Source organism: Centrocercus urophasianus, unplaced genomic scaffold (assembly GCF_019232065.1).
Source record: "Centrocercus urophasianus isolate 14NV4802_14NV808 unplaced genomic scaffold, USGS_Curo_1.0 seq_18, whole genome shotgun sequence".
NCBI classification, from domain to species: domain Eukaryota; kingdom Metazoa; phylum Chordata; class Aves; order Galliformes; family Phasianidae; genus Centrocercus; species Centrocercus urophasianus.
Window position 1 is genome coordinate 20,281,934 of NW_024884733.1, and position 20,649 is coordinate 20,302,582.

A 20,649-nucleotide genomic window follows, 5' to 3' on the forward strand; every position below is an offset into this window, starting at 1 on the left:
GGGGATCAATCTCAGATCGACTTGAAAAGAGGAGAATGATCCGTGAAGTGATTTATAAACTTGGAAGGAAAAACACAAGCATCAGGGGAAAAAAAAAAAAACAACAAAAAGGCAAGAAAAAAAAGAAAAAGAGAAAATCCTCCTCCCTCTGTGCTCCTTTTACGTCAAAGAGCCCGACAGCACTCCTGTCTGCATCATCTGGTTCTCCTTAAGATGCCCAGCTATGATCAGAAGCAGCAGTACATTTCCCCAGGGCCTCTGCAGTGGTTTTTGGTTACCTGCCTGAGTGGTGATATTCCAAAGCCTGAAAATCTCAGGAAGTCAAGGGAAAGAGCAGGAGCCCAGCTTCACTTGCTGCAGTGGAAGAACCATGTCAGCCCTTCCACACTCTCATTTCCTGACCTGAGTGTCATCAATCCCAGGTCTTACAGAAAGGAAACATCCCCACGGATAAAGGGAGCATCAGACGTCTGTCTTCCCCACAACGAAAATCAGAACAAGTCATGCACCAACCTCATGGCCCTCAAAGCCAGCTTGTACGCTAGGTCGGCATCATGGGGCAGCAGGGCAGAGAACAGGTATTTGGCAAAGGTGTGCATAGGGACACTCTCACGGTGGATCACCTCTCCCAAGCCGCTGAAGGGGCCACCTAGAAGCAAAGCCCATTGGCCATTGTTATTACGAGTACACCACTAGCGTCAGTACACGGCTACCCCAAAGCTGTCTTTGCTACCCCAAAGAGAAGCCCTCACCTTCCAGCAGCAGGATGCACTGCTTCCTCAGGGTCTGCACCAGCACTGGGTCCAGCTCCAGGTCCTGCAGACGGGCTATGATCTGCTCCTCGTTGCGGCACACCTTGTCCTGGGCATAGAGGCCTTCAGGCATCACTCTCTGCTGGCCCATCCCCATCAGGGCCACCTCCAAGGCCAGGGACAGGTAGGACTCGCCACTGTCTTGGCTGCCGGTTGTGACGGGCACATGCTGGTAGACAGGGGGTTTGCTGTCCCCGGTGTCTGGAAGAAGGGAGAGGTACAGAACAGTTAGAGGAGCCTCTTAGAGGGCTGAGAAAAAAACCTTTCCAATTCAGAAGCAAGATCCAACACTTCCTTTGCTGCCTGCCTTTGGTTACCCAAAGATGATGGAGATGTGAGGTTTCACCCTTCTCCTTGCTCTCGACTGTGAGACATAGGAGCCCTGAGACACATGCAGGAGGACACACAGCTGATAACAAAGCCTTTCCCAGATGAGCATATCTTGGCTCAGCTCTGCCAAGCAGCTGCCCTGCTCTGCTGCAAACCCCAGGGCTGGGGACAGGAAGTGTGGGGCTCAGGAGCCCTGAGGCCAAGCACTGCACCCAGGACCAGCTGGAGTTGCCTGGCAGAGAGTAAGAGAGCACTCAGTACCTGAGATTTCAAGGCAATTTTCCTCTTCTAATCTACAAGCTTCGGTCAGTGTGAGAAAGAGGCAGCCAATGGGGTTCAGAGGGTGGCCTACCCAGCCCTCCAGGTTGGTGATGGTTGTTGCACCTCGCTGCAGCAGCTCTGAAAAAGAAGAGGGAAAAACGAAAGAAATTAATAGTGAGGATTTTATGATGGGTTCTCCACCCACAGAGGTCTCCAAGACCAGAGGCTTTTTCTTACCCCATGGGCTAGGGACACAGGTACCTCCAGGGGCCATGGGAAATTTCCAACAGCCACGAGCAGTTCAGAGCAGCCACCACAAGGGCACTCAGACAATAGGAAGAGCAGGAACCCAGTACAAAAAGGTGCCCCAAAAGGCTGGAGGAGATGCAGTGGCTCAAACTCAGTCCCCAGGAGCACACAGGAATGTCCATAAAGCAGGGGTTGCCTGAATGATTTGGAAGGCACGCTCTCAAACTGGCTGAGCTAGCAAGGCCCAGAGGAGTTACCAAACCACTATCAGCAATGCAGCAACCAGCCCCAACTCTCTGCCAACTGCAAATGCAAAATAAGCGACGCTGGTCTAGTCTCCTGTCCATGTTACTCAGCAAATGTAAACGCAGTGTGGAGGTAGCACAAGCAGCCAGCTACCGCAGTGCTGCGGGCAAACAGCATCACCTGCTATCACCCATGCGATCTGCGCACGCAACCAGACAGCAGGAACAGCTTGTGTCCCTGGGCATCTCTGCGTCCTTGATGTATGGGTATAGCGGCACTTTGGCTCAAGCAATTGGGCTCAAGCAAATGGACAGTTTGTCATTTTGGGTGCACACAGTCCCACACGGTGCTCCCCCACCTCTGAGCTCTGAGAGTCTTCCCCACCACCTGGGACACCCCGGCCAGCACTTGCGGGCCCCTTCTCAAGCCCCTCTGCTCCTACCTTTCTTCTGATGCTTGTAAATTTCCAGCTGCCTCTGCTGCTGCAGTCGCAGGGTGTTGATGATGGCAACGGTTAAGCGCAGAGCCTCCCGGGGGTAGCCATGGGAGCGCAGGGCGTCCACCCGAGCGCAGGCTGTCGGGACGTGTTCTACAAGGCAAGGGCAGACACAGGGTGGGCTGAGCCAAGGGACAGCAGAAATCCAGGGGATGATAGGGAAGAAAACCTGACAGCACCAGGCTTCAGGGCATCTTCTACTCGTCTGCCCCACACCCCAGCTGCAAGCCTGTATGTCCTCACTCTCCCACTGCACCTGGCTGGGATGTCTACTGGGAATACTCATGGGACTTCTCCCCACGTCCAGCCTGCAGCAGCCCCTAAATCCTGACCCCCCACAAACAGTATCTAAGGGAAGCAGTGGCGTTCAGCTCTGTGCTGGGGACGCTGGCAGATTTGGGATGACATTCTGAACTGCTTCTGTGACTGCTGCATAGAGTGAACTCCACAGAGACCTCATCTCTTCCACAGCCCTCCTACCTGGTGTTTTATTATTAGGAACAGTTGCGTGAAACCCCCAAGACTCAAAGTTGCTTAGAAATTCATCTGCTCCTGCTGCTCATTGCTCACCTGAAATCACAAGCAACTGTGGAGAGGATTATGACTGAGTGAGAAATTAGCAGGAGCAGATGACATGACATGCCGCATAACAAGCAGCAAAAATCCCATTTTCTTGCAGAATGTCCTACCAAGGGGAAAAAAAAAAAAAAAAAAAAAAAAAGGCAAGCACAGAAGATCTAAAGTTATGGCAGAAGGATCACTTCTATTCCTGGAAAAGACCAGAGAGCTTTGGGAATGCAGACAGCCACCTCCACAAACGAGGTTTCCACATCCCAGAGGTCACTAGCAAGGAACATGAGGAAGAGGTTTAAGAACAAACACATCTATGAGAGACCTTCTTGTTGTTCACTCCTTTCACTAAATGGACGAAACATTCAGCTTCTCACTGAATTCATCATGCAAGCTGCTGACAAACCTCACTACTGTCCCAGCACAAGTTCCCTGAAGGAGAACCAAGGAAGCAAAAGCATTAAAGCCAAAATCAAGGTGATTGTATCAACCAGCGCTGCCTAAAGGCTCACCAGAGTCTGTGCCACAGAAATGGAGATGTGTTCATCACATCTATTCTAGATCCAGTCCATGGAAGCACCAGCCCCATGCCACCACCTACAGCTGCTATGGGAAATCCATCCCAGAGTAGAAATGTCCTCTCCTGCTCTACCTATGCCAGTAAAGGACAGAGCAGTGGTGGGCTCTGGCCTTTCAATATCTGTACATTCTCCTCCTTTGCTGTGCAGATGAGGCGTCTACACTCCCAGAAATGCGAGGGCTCACATCTTTTCTGGGGTCAGTCTGAGCGGTGACAGTTACAAGGAACCCATAAGCCTCCTGTCTCACCTGCTCTCATCCTGAGACACTTAGTTACTGAGGTTTTAAAGTTTAGGTTGTCGAGATATTTTCAATTTATACCGCTGAACCTTGCAAGGATGCAGGGTAGTAAAACTCCTTTGATGCTTCAGGTGGTTCTTTTCCATGTGCAAGCCAACCCATCCACCCAGGCCACGCTGGAGCTGCTGCTTGGATGCTTACCGAGCCACAGCGGCTGCCCCTGGGAGTTGAAGAGCAGACTCTCGCCTTCCCGCTGGTAGGCAGGGGACACGTAGAAGTCACTGCTGATGATGCGCTGCAGGTGGCTGTCCTGCCAGTGCAGGTCACAGCCCTCAATGGCACGGGTGAACACGGTTCGTCTGGGCCTGGCCAGTGAGTCTGCAAAGAGAAAAATCGTCAGAGCCTTGGGGCAGCGGCGGGACCCTCCTGCACCTTATGGAATCATTAAGGTTGGAAAAGACCTCCAAGGCCATCAATTCAATCAGCAACCCATCACCACCATGCCCACCAAACCACGTCCCCTTCCTCGGCCCCAGGGTCGCCTTGCACCTTGACAGGCTTGAAAGGAAGCCCTGAGCATGTCACTGGCATCGGGGCAAATTGGGGTGACCATCACCCCTCCCAGTAAACACCACAGTGTGTGCAAGAGAACTGGGAAGGAAGGAGAGGGCATCCATTGTCTTGAATCCCACTGCTTCCCTGCAGCAATGGTTGTGCTCCTTCACATAGCTGCTCTGCAACCAAAATGTCATTTTCAAAGCTATTGAATGCTTGTATGCAACCCAAAACAATAAAGCTCGTTACGTATTAATGCATTAATGAGGCGTGCTGTGTATTAATGGAAGAAAAAAACCAGAACAGCCTGCTTGCTAGACTTATGCCCATGCATGTGACCCCTCTCTACACAGAGGTTTGCCCATACAACGGGGCTGAGGCTTGCAACAAATCCAGCTGCTGCTTATTGCTCTCTGATGTATCTAGCAATTGCATGGTCTGGCTCATCTAGCTGACATTTCTGCTGGGCTATTGTTCTCCTGTTGGGCTATTGTTTCTCGCAGACAGTGGGAGCAGGTAGCGCTCGCTTCCCGTCTGGGAGCTGCAGGGCAGGAGGAGGTTTTCACCCCATCCAGACAGAGCAGCCAGGCGCTTTGTTGGGCTGTCTGCAGCCCTCCTGCTATCGCCCAGCCACGCTGGAACAGGAGGGCAAAAAGCAGCCGTGCGTTGCAAAACAGGGAGCCTCGATCGCAGCGCAACGCGGAACGCGAGGTCCTGCAGATAGACGCGTCGGGGAGGGGAAAACAAAGGGCTCCGCTCAGTGCTGAGCCAGGAGGTTGGGTAAACACGCTCTGGAAGCGATGGTAACAAGCAATTAGCCTGAATGCTGCAGGCACCCCGAGGTGGATAGAAATTAAACAGGTGTTCGTGCGTACAGCACCGACCCTCCGCCAGGTTGAGTTGGGCAGGAAGGATTTCGGCAATCAGCCGTTGCCTGACAGTAATAAAGGAGGCTGGCAGCAACTCACTGTGCTATTTGCATACCCACAACCACCAGCCCTAGGATACATCCCAGCTCTGTTTTCATCCTAGGCACTCTGGAAACACGGTGCGCACATCCCAGAATGTGACCAGCCCCAAAGAGCAGCGTGGCTGGGAGCACTAGGCAATCCTGGCCATGTAGAGCTGGAGCGAGGCCAGCTGTAAGGCGAGCTGCTCCCGGCCTGCGATGTGCACATGGGATGCCCGGCGTGCGGCCAGGGACAGCAGCAGTTTGCTCCATGGCTATGTGTAACAAACCCACAGCCAATTCTCATGCAGCAGATGGAGGCACTGCGAGAGCAGTGAGTTTCAATTAATGTCTATCTTGGGCCAAAGGAAGGGGCTCTGCTCCACCTCGCTCCTTGCTTTCATAGAATCACAGAGTCCGTTAAGGTTGGAAAAGACCACTAAGATCACCTAATCCAACTGCCAGTCCATTGCCACCATGCCCACTAACCATGTCCCTCAGTGCCACTTCCATCTTTTAGCACGGGCTTCAAAGTTCAGCTCTGCAACAATTCAAGCAGTGCCAGTGACCAGGAAAACCCAGGATGCCATTCTGCTCAGGGCTGACACCATCACAGGAAGCAGAACCAGGAGCCACGTGTATGCCCTCAAACCGGCTTCAGAATGGACGGCCCAGCTGATGGCCCCACAGCTCCCCAGAGCCCTGCACTGTGCTGGGATTTATTCTGGGGGGCGGAGGGGATTTTTCAAAGCATTAATCACGGTCCAACTGCTCCCAGGGTGAGATTCCCATTGACGTCAGTGGGAGCAGCCCTGAGCCAGCACTCGGTGCCTGCTCAGCCCATGTGCCAGCACCCAGCAGCACGCCGAGCTGGGTCTCTATGTGCACAGCACCAAGCACGAGCTGTCCTCCTCCAAGCAGCACCACTCAGAACCTTGCGAGAAGCAAACTTCTGAAAACACAACCCCATTCCCCTCAAACCAAAGAATCTCTCCCTTACAGAAATGCATTTTTTTGGCAGATTCCCGAGCTCACCTTGGCTGTGGCTGGAGCTCTGCGTGAGCGCATTGGTGATGTTGGGAAGCTCGTTGCCATAATTGCCATCTTCGAGGGGACACACGTCCATCTCGCCCCACTTGCGCAGCTGCCGAAGCCAGGAGGATTTCTCTTCCAGCTTGCAGTGAGGGTTCAGCACGACGCACACCCACAGCGCCCCTAAACAAAGCCGAGAGGTGAGGGATGTGCTGTGCTCCCCTGCACCGCTTGGCCGCTGCCTTCCCACCGCCTGCAACGTTTTCTCAGCATCCATAAACTCACAGCAGCACAATGCACAGACCCAGGAGGGGGATTTAGACAGCTTTCAAATAAAAGTAAAACTCCTCTGTAATGAAGCTAAATTATAATCTCATGAGATGGGGGACAGTGGGGAGGAGGGAAGAGGAGACCGGCTGTGTATGAATTTGTGAGTGCTTCTGTCTGCCAGGACAAATCTACTGTTTGAACTACACATCAAAGCGTGCTTAAAAACATCCTGGCAAGCTGCAGAGTCTGTATCTCCAAAGACTAACCTGATTTTGATCCTACCCACGTTCCCAGCGCTTTAAAGCCCGCTCAGAATGCTATTTCATCTGCCATTGTTCTTCGGGCCATTTGCATTCAACTATTTATAAAGGAGATTTGGTGTATTTTCTTCCTTTCTCTCTCTTTTTTTCTCTCTCTTTTTTTTTTGTGTTTTGTTTTTTTTTAAATCCCCAGCAGCCCCCCAGACCGCAGCAGAGCAACCCAGAGCTCAGTGTGATGCCTGGCAGCCAGAGCTCTTCTTGGCACAAGCAAAGGTGCCCAATGGTAGATCCACCACAGCACCATCAGGCTTTGGCCGTGGCAATGCCCTGCCCTGCGCTCTGGGCCCCGCAGAGCTCTGGGGTACATGGGCAGTGGTACAACATCTTGCACAGTTGTCTCTCAGCTTGTTTCTCAGCCTGGGGAGGCAGCGAGGTTTGGTGATGGGGCTTGGTGACCCTGCTCTGTCGCAGCCAAGAACACGATGTGGCTGGTGAGTTTTGGCTCCTGTTGCTCCACTGGGACAATCCCCTATAGGGATCCTCATGTCTTCACAGGCTATTTTTGGGAACCCTCCAAGGTACCCTTTGGCTGCCAAAATAGCATGCCTCCAGGCTCTCCTGTAGAAGGGAAGATGGGATGGGGACAAGCTGGGGAGAGGGATTCACATCTGTCTCAGGAGAGAAGCACTGAGGTAGCAGTCTGGGAAATGGATAAGTTGGGTTTTGGGAGTCCTTTGGCCAAGTGACAGCATGACTGACTCCTGTCCTGAGCCGATACGCTGAGCTGGGTCAGACTTCGTGTCTCACATGCTGCAGAAACCTTCATCTGAACTTTCCGACAGCAGAAGGTTAAGTGGGGAACAAAAAGGCAGATCACGATTAAGCTAAGCCTCTGAACAAAAATGCTTTTTGATTGCAGGGCTGGGTAGAAAGCGGGGGGGTCACAGGAGCCTTCCCACCCCAGCGTCCCTGCTGCCGGCCCCAGGGAGGGCAGGCACTCGGATCCTGCACTGAAGTTTCCAAGCCATCAAAGAAATTCTCCCGTTTCCCACAGGGTCGCTCCCTGGCCTAATCTCCTGAAATTCCCCACTGTAAACAAGTGGCTGAGATAAATAAACCCGTCTCCAGGCAGATTAAGGTCAGGCTGCACTTCAGCTGGTTTTTCGTCTATTTTTTGTAATTAGGCTTTAATCATAAGTAGTAATGCGCCAGGGCAAATACTCCCACGCCGCACAGCTCCCTATCCAGCGGGTCTTCCCTTGGCTCCCCAGCAGACGGGGCAATAGATGCTCAGTTGGCAGCACACACACATGCAAACGACGCCTTTTATTTCTTTTTTTAAAACTCTGAAATCCTGCAAAATCCTTTACATTTTACCCGGTATAAATCCACAATCTTCTTTAGGGCTGATCTTCCAATCCCACACAAGTTGGTGATGCAGTCTTTGTTAAAATCGATGATTCGTTATTAAATGCTTACCCAAAATAATGTCTGGGGCTGGTTGCAGCATCTGGCATAGGTTATCTCCCCTCCTGCCCTCTCCATTTGATAATGTTCAGCAGTGCTGGTGCAGCTTTGGCATCCCTGACATGGAGTTGATCACTTGTCCCTGAGCACCGTGCCGACACCATCTCAATCATCTGCAGTTCAGGGCAAACTGCTGCATCCAGGCCTGCCTGGACACCCATACAACCACATTTCACAGATGTGTTTGCTTTCTTCCATGTGGAAATTCTGGCGTGGTGGATTTGGCCACCTCTCTAGGATTCTTGAGTATCTAGCCATTCCAAATCCTGGAAATATCTTTCTGGCAGGCAGGCCAGGATCAGCTCTGCAGAGCTCGTGTGTTTATTTCCATCCAGGGAACCGCAGGCAGGAGCAAGGCATCCCTCCTCTCCCAGCCCCTCATCTGTGCCATTCCTGCACTGCTGCTGTGAGGAGGCTTCCAACCCCAGCCCACCACGCAGACAGACTGTGCCAAGGACATTTTGAAAGCCAAAGCAGCCTGGCAGCCGACTGCCGGTTATCAACTATTTTGCAGACAAGACCATGTAGGGCAGTGTGAATTTCGAGAGGGAATTCTTGAGCTACATCAGAAAAACAATGGCTTCACCACACTACTGCTCTGACAGCATGGCAACTGATGAACTCCAGAAGTTTCTGCTCCAGCCACTGAGACCTCCTACCTGGCTTCTTGTTTCCCACAGCAGGGACAGGCGTATAAGGAAAACCATAAGAGCAGGCAAATTTGCAGAGATACTCCACTGTCCACCCTCCCACAATCTGTGACTCAAGAACTTCTTGAAAGAGAAGTGGCATCTATACTCAACAGCCCTTTTCTCTCCTTTTTTTCCAAATAATTTTCATCCTCCTCCAAGCTTTCAGCCTCAGAAATTCCCATCACATTAGCTTCACCATGCCACAAAGTCAATTCTTATCACACTGATAAGAAACACCTTCTGCCTGATTTAAACACCTCCACTTGCCCTGTGCTCACCTCCTTGGCAATTTCATGAGCCACTCCTGATTTTACACGTGCAGTACACCTTCCCTGATCTCCCCTGCACACTGAAGCACATTGACCCACAGAGGTCTTCCTCATACAGGTGTGGCTCCAGACCACGGACCACCCTCATCCTTCTAGCTCTGTAACATCTCTTTGGTCCCAGCCCGTGAGCTGGTTCAGCCCTTTACACAGCATTTCCCACCACCAGGCAGCAGAACAGCTCAGACTCACAGTGAATCCATGGCACAAGTCAAACTATTCACCCATACATCCAGGAGAGCCCATGACTGTTGGGTCAACTCCACCACACAACCATCTCCTCCGGGCTCACGTCATCTTAATGTTTCATTCTAATGATATTACATCATCAGCCAGTTGAGCTGGTGTCTAAGGTGCTTACTTAGAATTATCCAGAGTTGTATTTCTCTTAAAGCCAGGCTCTGCACTGTCCATCCCTCCCACTCACTCTGGAAACCATTTGTTTGCTAGGACAAGACATCCTCTTTCTGAAGCACAGAAACACAAGGGGCTTCTTCTGGCACCAAGGCATTGCCATTTCTATGTCTTACTACAGCACATGCTTCAAGATGCTGCAAACGTGGCACAAGCCACCCTGCAAACATATCAACCCTGGCTCCTTTGCAGGAGAGGAGCTGGTTTGTTTAAGGTGCTGAAGTGTGCAGTTTGGGCCTGATTCAGCTGTCCCACCAGGATTTGGCTAGGAAACTAGGGTGAGCTCTGGATGAGCTCCAAAATCTAATAGAACAAGGCGTGCGGTCTCAGCAGCCCCGCTCATCCCGCTGCTGCTCCTGGTGGCCCTTACCCAGCTCATCCCAGAGCTGCCGACACTTCTCTGTTATGCCCGTCCCCTGCTGCCTCCAGAGGGAGAGCCGAGGGTCGGCCATGAACTGCTCCGTTATCAGTGTCAGCATCCTGGCCCCGTTGGAGTCCCTCATGCGCAGCATCTCCCGGACCTGGAAAGGACAGAGAGAAGGCTCTTTGTGAGACAAGCCATGATCCCCTGGAGGTGCCTAAGACAGTCACAGAATATCCCAAGTTGGAAGGGACCAATAAGGATCACCAGGTCCAACTCCTGGATGAGGTCACCTAGATGCCAACTCCCTCACTCTAGCTGGATGGCCATAGCGGATTTCCCTCCACCATGCTAACAAAGAGATGGGGGGAAAGCCCTGATTCATGAAGAACCACTGTGTGGGAAGCAGGGACTCTGTCTGACCCAGAGCCTGGATTACAACCGCCAGCTCAGTGGCCAGGAGAGAAGGCACTGGAGCAGAGATTCCCAGCTGTGATGGGCACTGTGCCAGGGCAGCCAGCGGGCTGCCTGCTACGTGACGCGCCATGCAGAGCACAGCAGGAAAGGGAGCAGGGCTGGCTCCTCCTCACCTTGGCGAACATGGAGTTGAGCTGTTTCCCCGAGCCGTAGTACCCTCCCTGAGATAGGAACAGCTTCACCTGTTCTCGGACCTGCTCTTCATCCAGGTGCCAGCAGTTCTCATCGTCAATGCTGGCCCCAGCAGTAGGGTCAGGAGCGCCTGGGGGACAGGGAAAGAGGAAAAAGAGACAATGAGGTTTGTAGCAGCAGAGCTAGCAATCATGGAAAGCACGAAATGGCCCATCTCTTTTATCAGCTCAAGTGAGAGCAAACCAACCCTCCCACCAACAACATCAGGATCCCCTCCCATGGTGGTGGCAGCAGCAGCAACCATGAAGAGAGATCTTGAGCACAGCATTAATGCCTACAACTCTGCTTGTCCCTCCTAATGAGTCTAGGGTAGCACCAAGCAAGGTCTATTCCGGCCCAGCTTTCACCACCAGTGAAAGACACAGTGGGTGATGCTTGGGAGGACAACAATGAAGGCCATTCCTCTCCTACTGCTATACCCCATGCTGAGGCACAGCAGCTGCACAGCCCCGAGCCTTCTGCGTCCCCTTGGATTGCCTGGGGTTCTCCTCTTCCTCCACATTGTGGATTTGTTTCAGCATCCATAAAGCTAATCCTGTAAACCTTTCCTACCTCTTGGAAGCAATTTCACAGAGGTATTCTTGGATGAAGGATGCATGGATCCTTCCTGAGCCTTCCTTGCCCCTTTTAATTCCCATTTTTCCCAAGGGCTTTTCTACCTCCTAGCAACACCTTCAGCTTCATGAGCACAAGGGGCAGGCAGAAATACGGCTCCAGGAGGGGCCAGGAGCCCAGCCCGAAGTGCTACAAGGACACTTCAGTGGGCCCCAGTTGGGGAGCAGCCATCTCTTCTTCCACCACTCCTTGCTGCTGCTTTGGGTACACACCCCAGCACTGGCTGAGATATGTGGAGCCAAGAGCTGAAGTGCAGCTCATGGAAAGGCAGCTCCAGACTGCTCAGCGAGGCGACTGTCTCTTCTTGGCTTATAAATGAGAGGACATCAACCGGAGGGGTTTTGCTCCTCTGGCAAAGGCTGAGAGTGCTCCTGACCCAAAAAGATACAGCTATTTGTATTTAATGTCCTTTACAAAATTCCTTTAATTTCTGCTAATAATCGCTGCCTGAGAGCTGTTCCAGCAAGCCCCAGGCGCTGCCCGTACCGCGCTGGAGGGAGAGGATGCTGCTGCTGCTCCCTCTGCGGAATAACTTATAGTTGACAGAACAACGTAATTGGGACAGGATCTGAAGCAGCAGAAAGGAAACCGCTTTCGCCCACAGCCCTGTGCTGGGAAGGAGGGAACCAGCTCCACGTGACCCAGCCCTGCTCCCCGCTGTCATAAGGCAGCACAACAGCGCATCTCAGCTTTTCTGTGTCTCTTCTTTCCCTCCCCCAAGTCCATCCTTATCTTCGCTCCCCCTTGCAGATAAAGAGCAGACAAGCCAGTGATTATCCCGTATCAGGAACCGATGACTAATCTGTCTGCCACGAATGCTTATCCGGCCCCCATCACCAGGGTTGCTGAGATGCTTGTGCTCTTAATATCCTCCTCCAAGCAGCCTGCCAGCTCCTCCCAGCTATCCAGAGCAGCCAGGTCGCCTCATCAGCCTCCACGGGGTCATCTGGCCATAGCTACAGGGTGCAGACACCTGGCGACCCATGCACAAATTCTCAGCTCGCTCCTCATCAAGGGCACTGGGACAGCTCAAAGCAGAGGCTCAGTGAGATGCACAAAGAAGCAGTGTTTTTGCAGGGTTCCCAGGCTAACCCCAGTGTTAGCATGCAGCGGAAAGCGCAGACGGCACGGAAAGAAGCGTGGAGCTAAATAAAATCTCCTCCTCCCACACAACACATTGAGCACTTCTCACGTTTGGGTTCTGACCACAGCTAAATTAGCAACACAGCTCTCGTCACTCCAAATAAAACCCACGTTTACTCGTAAATTTATTTTGCTCTCCCATAAAAGATTCATACAGAGGGTTGTAATATCAGATTCCCACACACGCCGCACAAACAGGCAGATAATGGGCTACCCAATTACACCGGGGAGCTGGATCAACATTTAAGAGCAAACAAGAGGATTTGCGTGGCGTTTAAATATTCATGGCAGGATTTGCCCACTTCCCATTGCCAACGTTTGCACCGTGGTGGCGTCCCCATGGCATGCCATGACGTAGCCGATGAGCAATTCCATGTCTCTGCTCCAAACTAGCAGGGAACGGCATGTAACACAGCCCCCAGCCTGCGTAACACGTTTCTCATATAGCAGCATTCCTGCTCCAAAGAGCCTGTTTCAGATGCGCTTGATCTTTGTCCTGCGGGATTCAGATTTAAGGAAACACCAGCATACATCCTGAGTGGAAAGAGTGTTTCACAAACCCATTTGCACTGGCTGTAGAAACACAGATAAAAATGCCATCAATCAGGGCAGCTAGGACCTCTCCCTCGCCATGGGCTCAGCACTTAACTATTTGGCACCCAAGAGAGACCCAGCCAGAGGGGATGCGAAGAGTGGAAAATAAGGGCTGGAAAAAATCAACGGGGGAGAAAGCGGAACAAAGGCAGACATGGAAAATCTAACACCTTGCTCAGAAGTTAGCTGTGGAAGGTGAAGAAAAGCAAAGCTCCTGGAGGGGGGCATGTTTCTGGGGCTGAAGAAGCACTGGGACGGGCATGGCTCACACTGAGGTCTCCCAGGTCGGGGCAGAAGAGCCAAACGCACCCATCCTGGTCCTGGTGAGCTTCTGGACCATGGAGCAGTTCACAGAAGCCGTCTCATGACTGCATGTGGCACTGCCAAAAGCCTCCAGGCTGTGTCTCCAGCATTTGGATAGAAACCAGGAGTGAAGGAAGAGCCACCCAGAACGGAGAGGGAGCAGAGGGGGAGGATACGGACAAATAAACAAACAACAGAAACCTCAAAGAGAAAATAACCAGGCACCAGAAAGGAAATGAACTCTAACAAGGGGTAAAAATAGCGGCGAAGCGAGGGAGAAAGGAACCAAGCTCCACTGAGCCTCCCAAGCCTCCCGTTCCATTTTTAAGTGGAGGCAGATTGAATGAAGGCAGCCTGAAGAGGCAGAGACATCTGACAGCAATCGAGGGAGTGAAACCCCTCAGCTCCTGGGACCAAAGTAGCTGCCAGCAGTGGCACTGTGCCCATCACAGCTGTGGTCCCACTGTGGGCCATGGGGACGCGATGGCACGGCTCTGCAGACTTCTAATGCCCATCATTTCCATTGGAGTAAAGTCCTGAAGCTGCCCTGGAGATCCTGGTTAAACCTCCCAGCACTTCTTACGGCTGCCATGCAACTCCCAGACCAAACCCAATTCATTCTGGAGTTTAACCCCTTGTTCTTCAGATTTCCCCACACACCTCACCTGCAAGTGCGTGACTGTGTCCAGGACAGAGGCTGAACTCGCCCAGGCAGGCAATGAGCTTTCACAACACTGCCGGTGAGAGCAATGAAAACAGGCTTGAGAGCACACTGCTAACTGCGGGGGTCTGGCTGCCCCTAGGAAAGGCCAGAGCATTTCTCTGGTGTAATGACAGCCCTCAGCCTTGTGGTGAGCCAGAAAGCCACGAAGAAACAAGGGAGGAAGCAGCACTGAAAGCCACTGTGGTCTCATTTCGAGCTGCCACTTCAGAGGCCGTGAGCGGAGGAGGGCGATACGTGAGACGCGCGCTCTGAGTGCGCTGCCCTTTGCAGTGATCTGCCAGAACAGAAACGTGACCTACTTCAGCACGCAGAGGTCAAGTGGGAAGCAGGCACACCTAGGCTTGCTGCTCTGACTGAACCCTGAGAGAACGAGCGAGCACTTTGGCTGCACTCCGAGGCTGCACTCCGAGGCTGCATCGTTACTGGATAGTTTGCATTTCCTTCTAGGAAGGCAGCCCAGGAGAGCAGCACGTGCGTGCACACTTCTGCAAGGAGCAAAGGTCTCACACCCTACTGCGAGCCTTGTGGGCGGCTGCCTGCAGCCTTCTGTGCTGCTTGGGCACTACAGAAGGAGCAAAGAGCACCTCTGAACAGAGAGGGCAGCACTGTTTCTGAAGCAGACACGATACAACAGGGACATTCATAGAAGCACTGAGGTTGGAAAGACCTCTAAGATCACCCAGTCCAACCCCACCCCACCGTGCCCACCGACCACATCCCCCAGTGCCACATCTCCGTGCTCCTTGAACACCTCCAGGGACGGAGGCAGCCTGTGTCACTGCATCACTGCTCTTTCTGAATAGAAATTTCTCATAATATCCAACTGAACTTCCATAGATGCCCCTGTGCTGCAGCATCTGCTCCCCCACCCCTCATCCCAACCACCAACACAGAAGGAGCAGCCCTGTGTTCACCAGACTGAAACCCAAACCAAAACTGAAAGACCTTTCCTTAGAAGAAATGAAAGAAGTTAAAAATAATTTCTAGAGAGGGCTGCTCTTGCTTCATGGTGCAATAACCTCAGTTGCTGGGCACATGCTGGGTTAGTTCATGTTGCAGAGCTGCAGCCAAAAGACACCCTGGCCTCAACCCAGAGGTGAACAAAGCTGTGACCCCAAGAGCTTGACCCAGTCAAGACCAAGAAACATGCACGTAAGCACATAAAGCACTATTTAAAGCATCTAAAAGATTTCAAATCCCAGGATCAGGGACCTTCACTGAAAGCATGAACTGCAACTAGGAAAGGCGAGATGTGGGGTAGGCTTGGATTCCATCCAGTGGGAGCCCCAGCAGAGCTGCTGGATTGCTCTGACATCCAGAGCCCCATGCACAGCAATCCTCTGCCACATGGTTGGGGCTTTATTGGCAGGACAGGGAGGGAAAAGCTGGCAACATCTGGAGTCAAGAGCCAAAGCCACACTCTGAACCTGAAGGTGGGGCTTTTTTGAGCCTTTCTTTCCATGGTTTGGGACATCTGATGGACATGGCTTGAGGGGCATGGTCCTGTTGGCTTTGATGGTTGGACTAGATGATCATAGAGGTCTTTTCCACCCTTAATGGTTCTATGACTCTATAATCTATTAGTTTTATATCACTCCAGTGTGCATCTACCACATCCCTCCCCAGGCTGAGGTCAGGGTGCACTTCTGCTCACAGAGGAGCTGGCTTGCTGGTAGGGCTGCCACACAGCTGTCAGACCTTCCCCATAGGGTGAGGCGCATGTGGCTCTGCTGGTTCAAAACTGCATGCTGGAGGGCACGAAGCCACACGAGTCTGAAAGGACAGAGAATTTTTGCTTTGTTTTTTAAAACCACTTGTAAAAACAAGAGGCAGATATTGAACCAGAGCCAACATCTGTATCTTTGTAAGGCCTTCAATCACCAGCCTTTTGCTGACTCCAGAGCAATAAATATTCAGGGTCTTAAAAGCTTTTCTTCATTCTGCTTGGGAGAATGCAGCCTCAAAGTATGGCGAAGGCAGGATCTTGCCCAATCTCAGCTTCAGTGAGGGAATGGACCTCACCAGATTCTTGCTCTTCATTTTTTTTTTAACACCAAAAAATGAGGAAACGTCTCCAAACCATTAATTTCAGAGCACAACCACACACACAGCAGATGTGGCCCAGTGGAGGATACAAAAGCCTCTCCCAAGGTATAAGCAAGAGGGAGGTAAGGGAAAACATTTGAGATCAGAGCTGCCATCACCAGGAAGATGGAAATGGACCCCTGGCCTCACTGCTACATGTGGATGCAACCAGTTCAGATCCTATTTTAGGCTGCATATGGGGCTTTTCATCTTCAGAGCAGCTAACAGGCATGTGTTAATCCCCACAACGCCCTTCCGTGGCAGATAAGTATTCATTATCTCCGCTTTACAGCTGGAGGGACAGGCGCGGTGCAGACCGGCTCATTGTTGGAGGCCCTGGGTAACTTCAGTTCCAGGGCTCCTCAGAAGGACACAGCAGGAGCACTGCCTTGTGCTGGCCAAGGGACCCCAGGGGGACTCACCATATCCTAGGCTGGGATGGACACCAACTCCCAGCTGGTGACTTCTAGAGGAGGAAGTTCAAAAGCACCCTTTAAACACAAAGCCCCAGGAAACATCCTTCATTGCCTTTGTGCAGTAGGTCAGGGCAGCAGCACTCATTTATTACGGGCAAATTAGCACCCATGGAGATTAAAGCTTTATCTCCCGCCAGCTCGGTCACATCTGACTTAGCAAGATGCAGGGCCAGGCTGACACAGCGTCACCACGTGCTGGAGGAGCCATGTCCCCACTGTCCTCTTACTCCCCATTGCCCTGACACTGCATTCCCACAGAGGGCAGAACCGGGACACGTGGCCAACACCAGAGTGGTACCTCTGCCCACTTCTACCATCAGTCTGACACTGCCAGTAACAAACATGGCAAAACAACGGCCACCACCACCACTGTAAGACCACCAGCCCCAGCTCCAAACAAGTGGATTAGTGCTGAGCCAGCAAGGAAGGAACAAGGAATTACCATGCACTTGGTTGATTTCCGAGTTGGAGGACAGGATCTCATCAGCCAACTTCTGGGCAGTGGGCAACACCTCAGTGTGGTGTGCTGTGATCAAATACTGAACAAACTTCTGGAGCTGGTCCCTGTTCATCTGGAAAAGGGTCTCTGAGATGGGAAGACGGAGTTTGACCTGGTCCGGCTTGCGGATCCTGTACAGTGAAAGCGCCACGACGTGGGCGCAGTAAAAAATGTCCTTGTTCCCGCAGCCACATGTCACCGATGTGATTTTGCAGCGGTCGAAGCTGATGGCCACCTTGTAGGTCATCTCTGGTTCTGTCGCAGTCGCTGGCTCTGTCACCGTCCCACTGAGGTGGAAACCTAGCAAGGGAAAAGGAAAATAGGGAAAGGTGACATTAGCTGTGCTCTGACCACAACCACTCATGCAAGCTCTAGAAAGTGCGCACAGCCAGCGTGAAGGCCACTTCTGCATCACTCTTTCAAGGAGCACATCACCCCAGGATGAAATCCCTGCACCCTCCATCTGTCTTCTGGGAAAGAGAGGTCAGCACCCACTCAGGCTCCTCTGTTCTCGTGTATTAGCTAGCATTTGCTGTCTTCAGCCGAAATCAACCAGGCAGACATCCAAGTATGACCACTGACTGTGCAGTGGACTTGTGAGCTGCACTGGCTTCACTACCATCCAGAACCCAGCCCACATACAAACACACTCCTGTACCAGCACGCGCATGCAGCCAGCCTCCTTGGTGAGTTTATTTAACAGCCAAACCACAGGGGAAGAGCAAAGCCGCTCGGTTCTCGTTTGTTTAAGAGTCTCTCAGCCTCCTTCCCTCCTGGGAGCAATCCTCACCCGCACCTCCCCCTCACTGAATTCGCACCACAACTCACGTGAGCAAGAGGGGGCAGAGAAAGGCCAGGTTTTCTTTTCTTTGATGAAGCAAACAACATAAAATTAAATACAACGCAGCGCCAGCTTCATTCCCTCGACCAGGCACAGAGCTCCAGGGCACGACCACAGCTTTAAGCTCTTCCGCACAGTGAGAACAAAAAGCAAAGATGGGAGCGACCCCTGCAAGCCCTCTGTGACACGTGAGCTCTCTCCAAAATACAGCTGGCAGGGAGCTGCTTGTCAGCACGATCTATGCACTGGGCCCAGGGACTGCCCAAATTGTTGGCACAAATGTCATCGTCCTTCAGCCGTGCTCCTGACAGCCCCTGCCATGCTGCGAGGGGCTGCAGCGCCTTCAGGCACAAACTGTGAAAAATGTCCTGACAATTCTCCAAGGTGGATGAAGGGCGAGAAATTGGCTCAGATGGAAGGGAAAGTCCTCTGGGCCCAAAGAAGGTGGATGCACTGAACAAAAGAGGGTTAAAGTTGGAGAGAAAAGACTGAACGTCCACTGTTCTCACGCTGGAGCCAAGGCTAGGTGAATCACGGAATCATAAAGGTTGGAAAAGACCTCTCTGATCATCTATTTCAACCATCCACCTACCACCAATATTGCCCACTAAGCCACATGCCTAAGACCCACATCTGCACGCTCCTTGAACACCTCCAGGAACCGTGACTCCACCACCTCCCTGGGCAGTGAAGACACTCCAGCCCTTCCCAAGAAGACTATTCCACAAGCATGCTACTGAGGAGGTCAAAGATCAACATTTCGCATCCATCCGCCCTCTTCTCTCTCCCGATGAGGATGAGGACAAGGGGGGTCAGCGGAGACACCTCTGTGTGGAGCCTTACGTGGTGCCCATGCAGCCTGGCCCTCCTCCTCGCAGGGGAAGCCCACTTTCCTCCATGGCCCTGGAACCTCATTTAGGCCACGTTTGAACAGAGGTTTCTGTGGAGCCTACCACCACCCTAGAAAAGGCAGCAGACAGCTGAGAGGCCCACAGTTAACGACAGACGAGAAGAAGGGGTGCGGGAGAGATTAAAATACATTAACTGCATCAAACCCTTGCACGTTTGCCAGCTTGCACAAAAGCTTTGTGAGACAAATTCTACCAGAGGTTTTTAATAAATGGCATCAAAACTAGCTATTCACTGCCAGTCTCTTTAAAGCCACGCCAAAAACCACATTCAAATCTGATTAAGTGTCAAGGAGGTCTGCTTTCACTTTAGCGCACGGGATGGAGGAAGCAGACCTGTTCTGCAGCCATTGACCAAAGCTCAGACTGTGCAGCCAACAGAGCATCCAACACGGTGTTGTTTAACCTCGGGAGGGCAGGGGCAGACGGACAGACGGCCCCACACTCCCTCTTGCTCGCACACGGCCAGCAGTAGAAGCGCTGCTGGGGAGGTGCAGCCCTCAGCAGCCATGCCGTGTAAATCTTCAGGATAAACTCCAAAGTGTTTATGTTTTACCACTTCTCTGGTCTGCAATGCTTGGCAGGCTGCACCGACTCGCTGCCAGTTTCTCCCTAGTTTGCTTTCTGAACAAGTTAAAAGGATTGGAAACAACGTTCCTGAGCAATAATGTATGGATACACATGCATGGACACCCATATGTACGTATATATAAAACCCTCCAAGACAAATTACAAGCCATAAACACTGCCTTAAAGAGTTACTCCACCAGGATCCCAAGCCAGACCCTACTTGAGGCTAACCAGGCTGGAGGAACTCAGCCCTTATAACCAATCAACCTGCTTCGGACAGGTGTCAGCCTGAAAATCACAGAATCACAGAATAACCTGAGTGGCAAGGGACCCACGAAGATCACCAAGTCCAACTCTGAAATCAACATTTGTCCAGAACCTTGACTCGTGCTGCTCTGTGGCATGGACACAGCTCTGTCCGGCACCAGAGGCATGCGACATTTTGGGACATCCCAAAAGCTGTACTCTCCCACAACTGGTCCTCACCATGTGTAGTCTGGGTTTTTGCATTGACCAGAACCATTCAACACGCCTGTGACAGCAACGTTCATCTGGCATCTAGGCTATAGGTCCAGCCTCAGTTTAAATGTGAGTTGTCACAGCAGCAGGTCTAGTTAAGATAAACTAGAAACTCTACACAAAACATTTAACAAAAGCTTAGTCAGAACTCAAACATGGCAAGAGGGGAGAGAGAGGAACCCACAGGAGCAACGGCATTGTTTGGGAATATTTACATTAACATCAGGTCAGCTTATAGCTACCACACCCAGCCCTGCTCTGCAGCCCAGAGCTGATTCTGTAGTCCACACAAATCTCTGACACTACAGTCCCCAACAGGTGATGGCCACCTGCAGAAGGACAGCTGCCACCGTGCCACCAGCTCACATCCCACAGAGCATATGGGGCCCTCCAGCAAAGTGGAACACAGCCCCACATACAGACACGGGGTCTGGATAGCGCTGAGAGCAAAAACAAACGCCCTGCCCTGCGTCCCCCCTGCTCAGTTCAATTTAAGAAGTTCCTACAGCCGAGTGCTTATCTAGGACTTCATCT

The 20,649-nt window shown here is 52.0% G+C and overlaps 1 protein-coding gene across 1 annotated transcript in view; it reads right to left on the reverse strand.

The window, feature by feature from the left end:
* Nucleotides 1-20,649, reverse strand: part of ZSWIM5 (zinc finger SWIM-type containing 5) — a 37,826-nt gene that overhangs the window by 4,690 nt on the left and 12,487 nt on the right. The window contains exons 2-10 of the mRNA XM_042819111.1: nt 17,221-17,577; nt 10,760-10,908; nt 10,179-10,329; nt 6,323-6,502; nt 3,985-4,161; nt 2,341-2,487; nt 1,404-1,541; nt 753-1,013; nt 514-649 (exon numbers count right to left, since the gene is read on the reverse strand). Coding sequence (XP_042675045.1) covers nt 514-649; nt 753-1,013; nt 1,404-1,541; nt 2,341-2,487; nt 3,985-4,161; nt 6,323-6,502; nt 10,179-10,329; nt 10,760-10,908; nt 17,221-17,524 — 1,643 coding nt within the window. The 5' untranslated portion in view covers nt 17,525-17,577. The remainder of the gene's footprint in view (nt 1-513; nt 650-752; nt 1,014-1,403; nt 1,542-2,340; nt 2,488-3,984; nt 4,162-6,322; nt 6,503-10,178; nt 10,330-10,759; nt 10,909-17,220; nt 17,578-20,649) is intronic.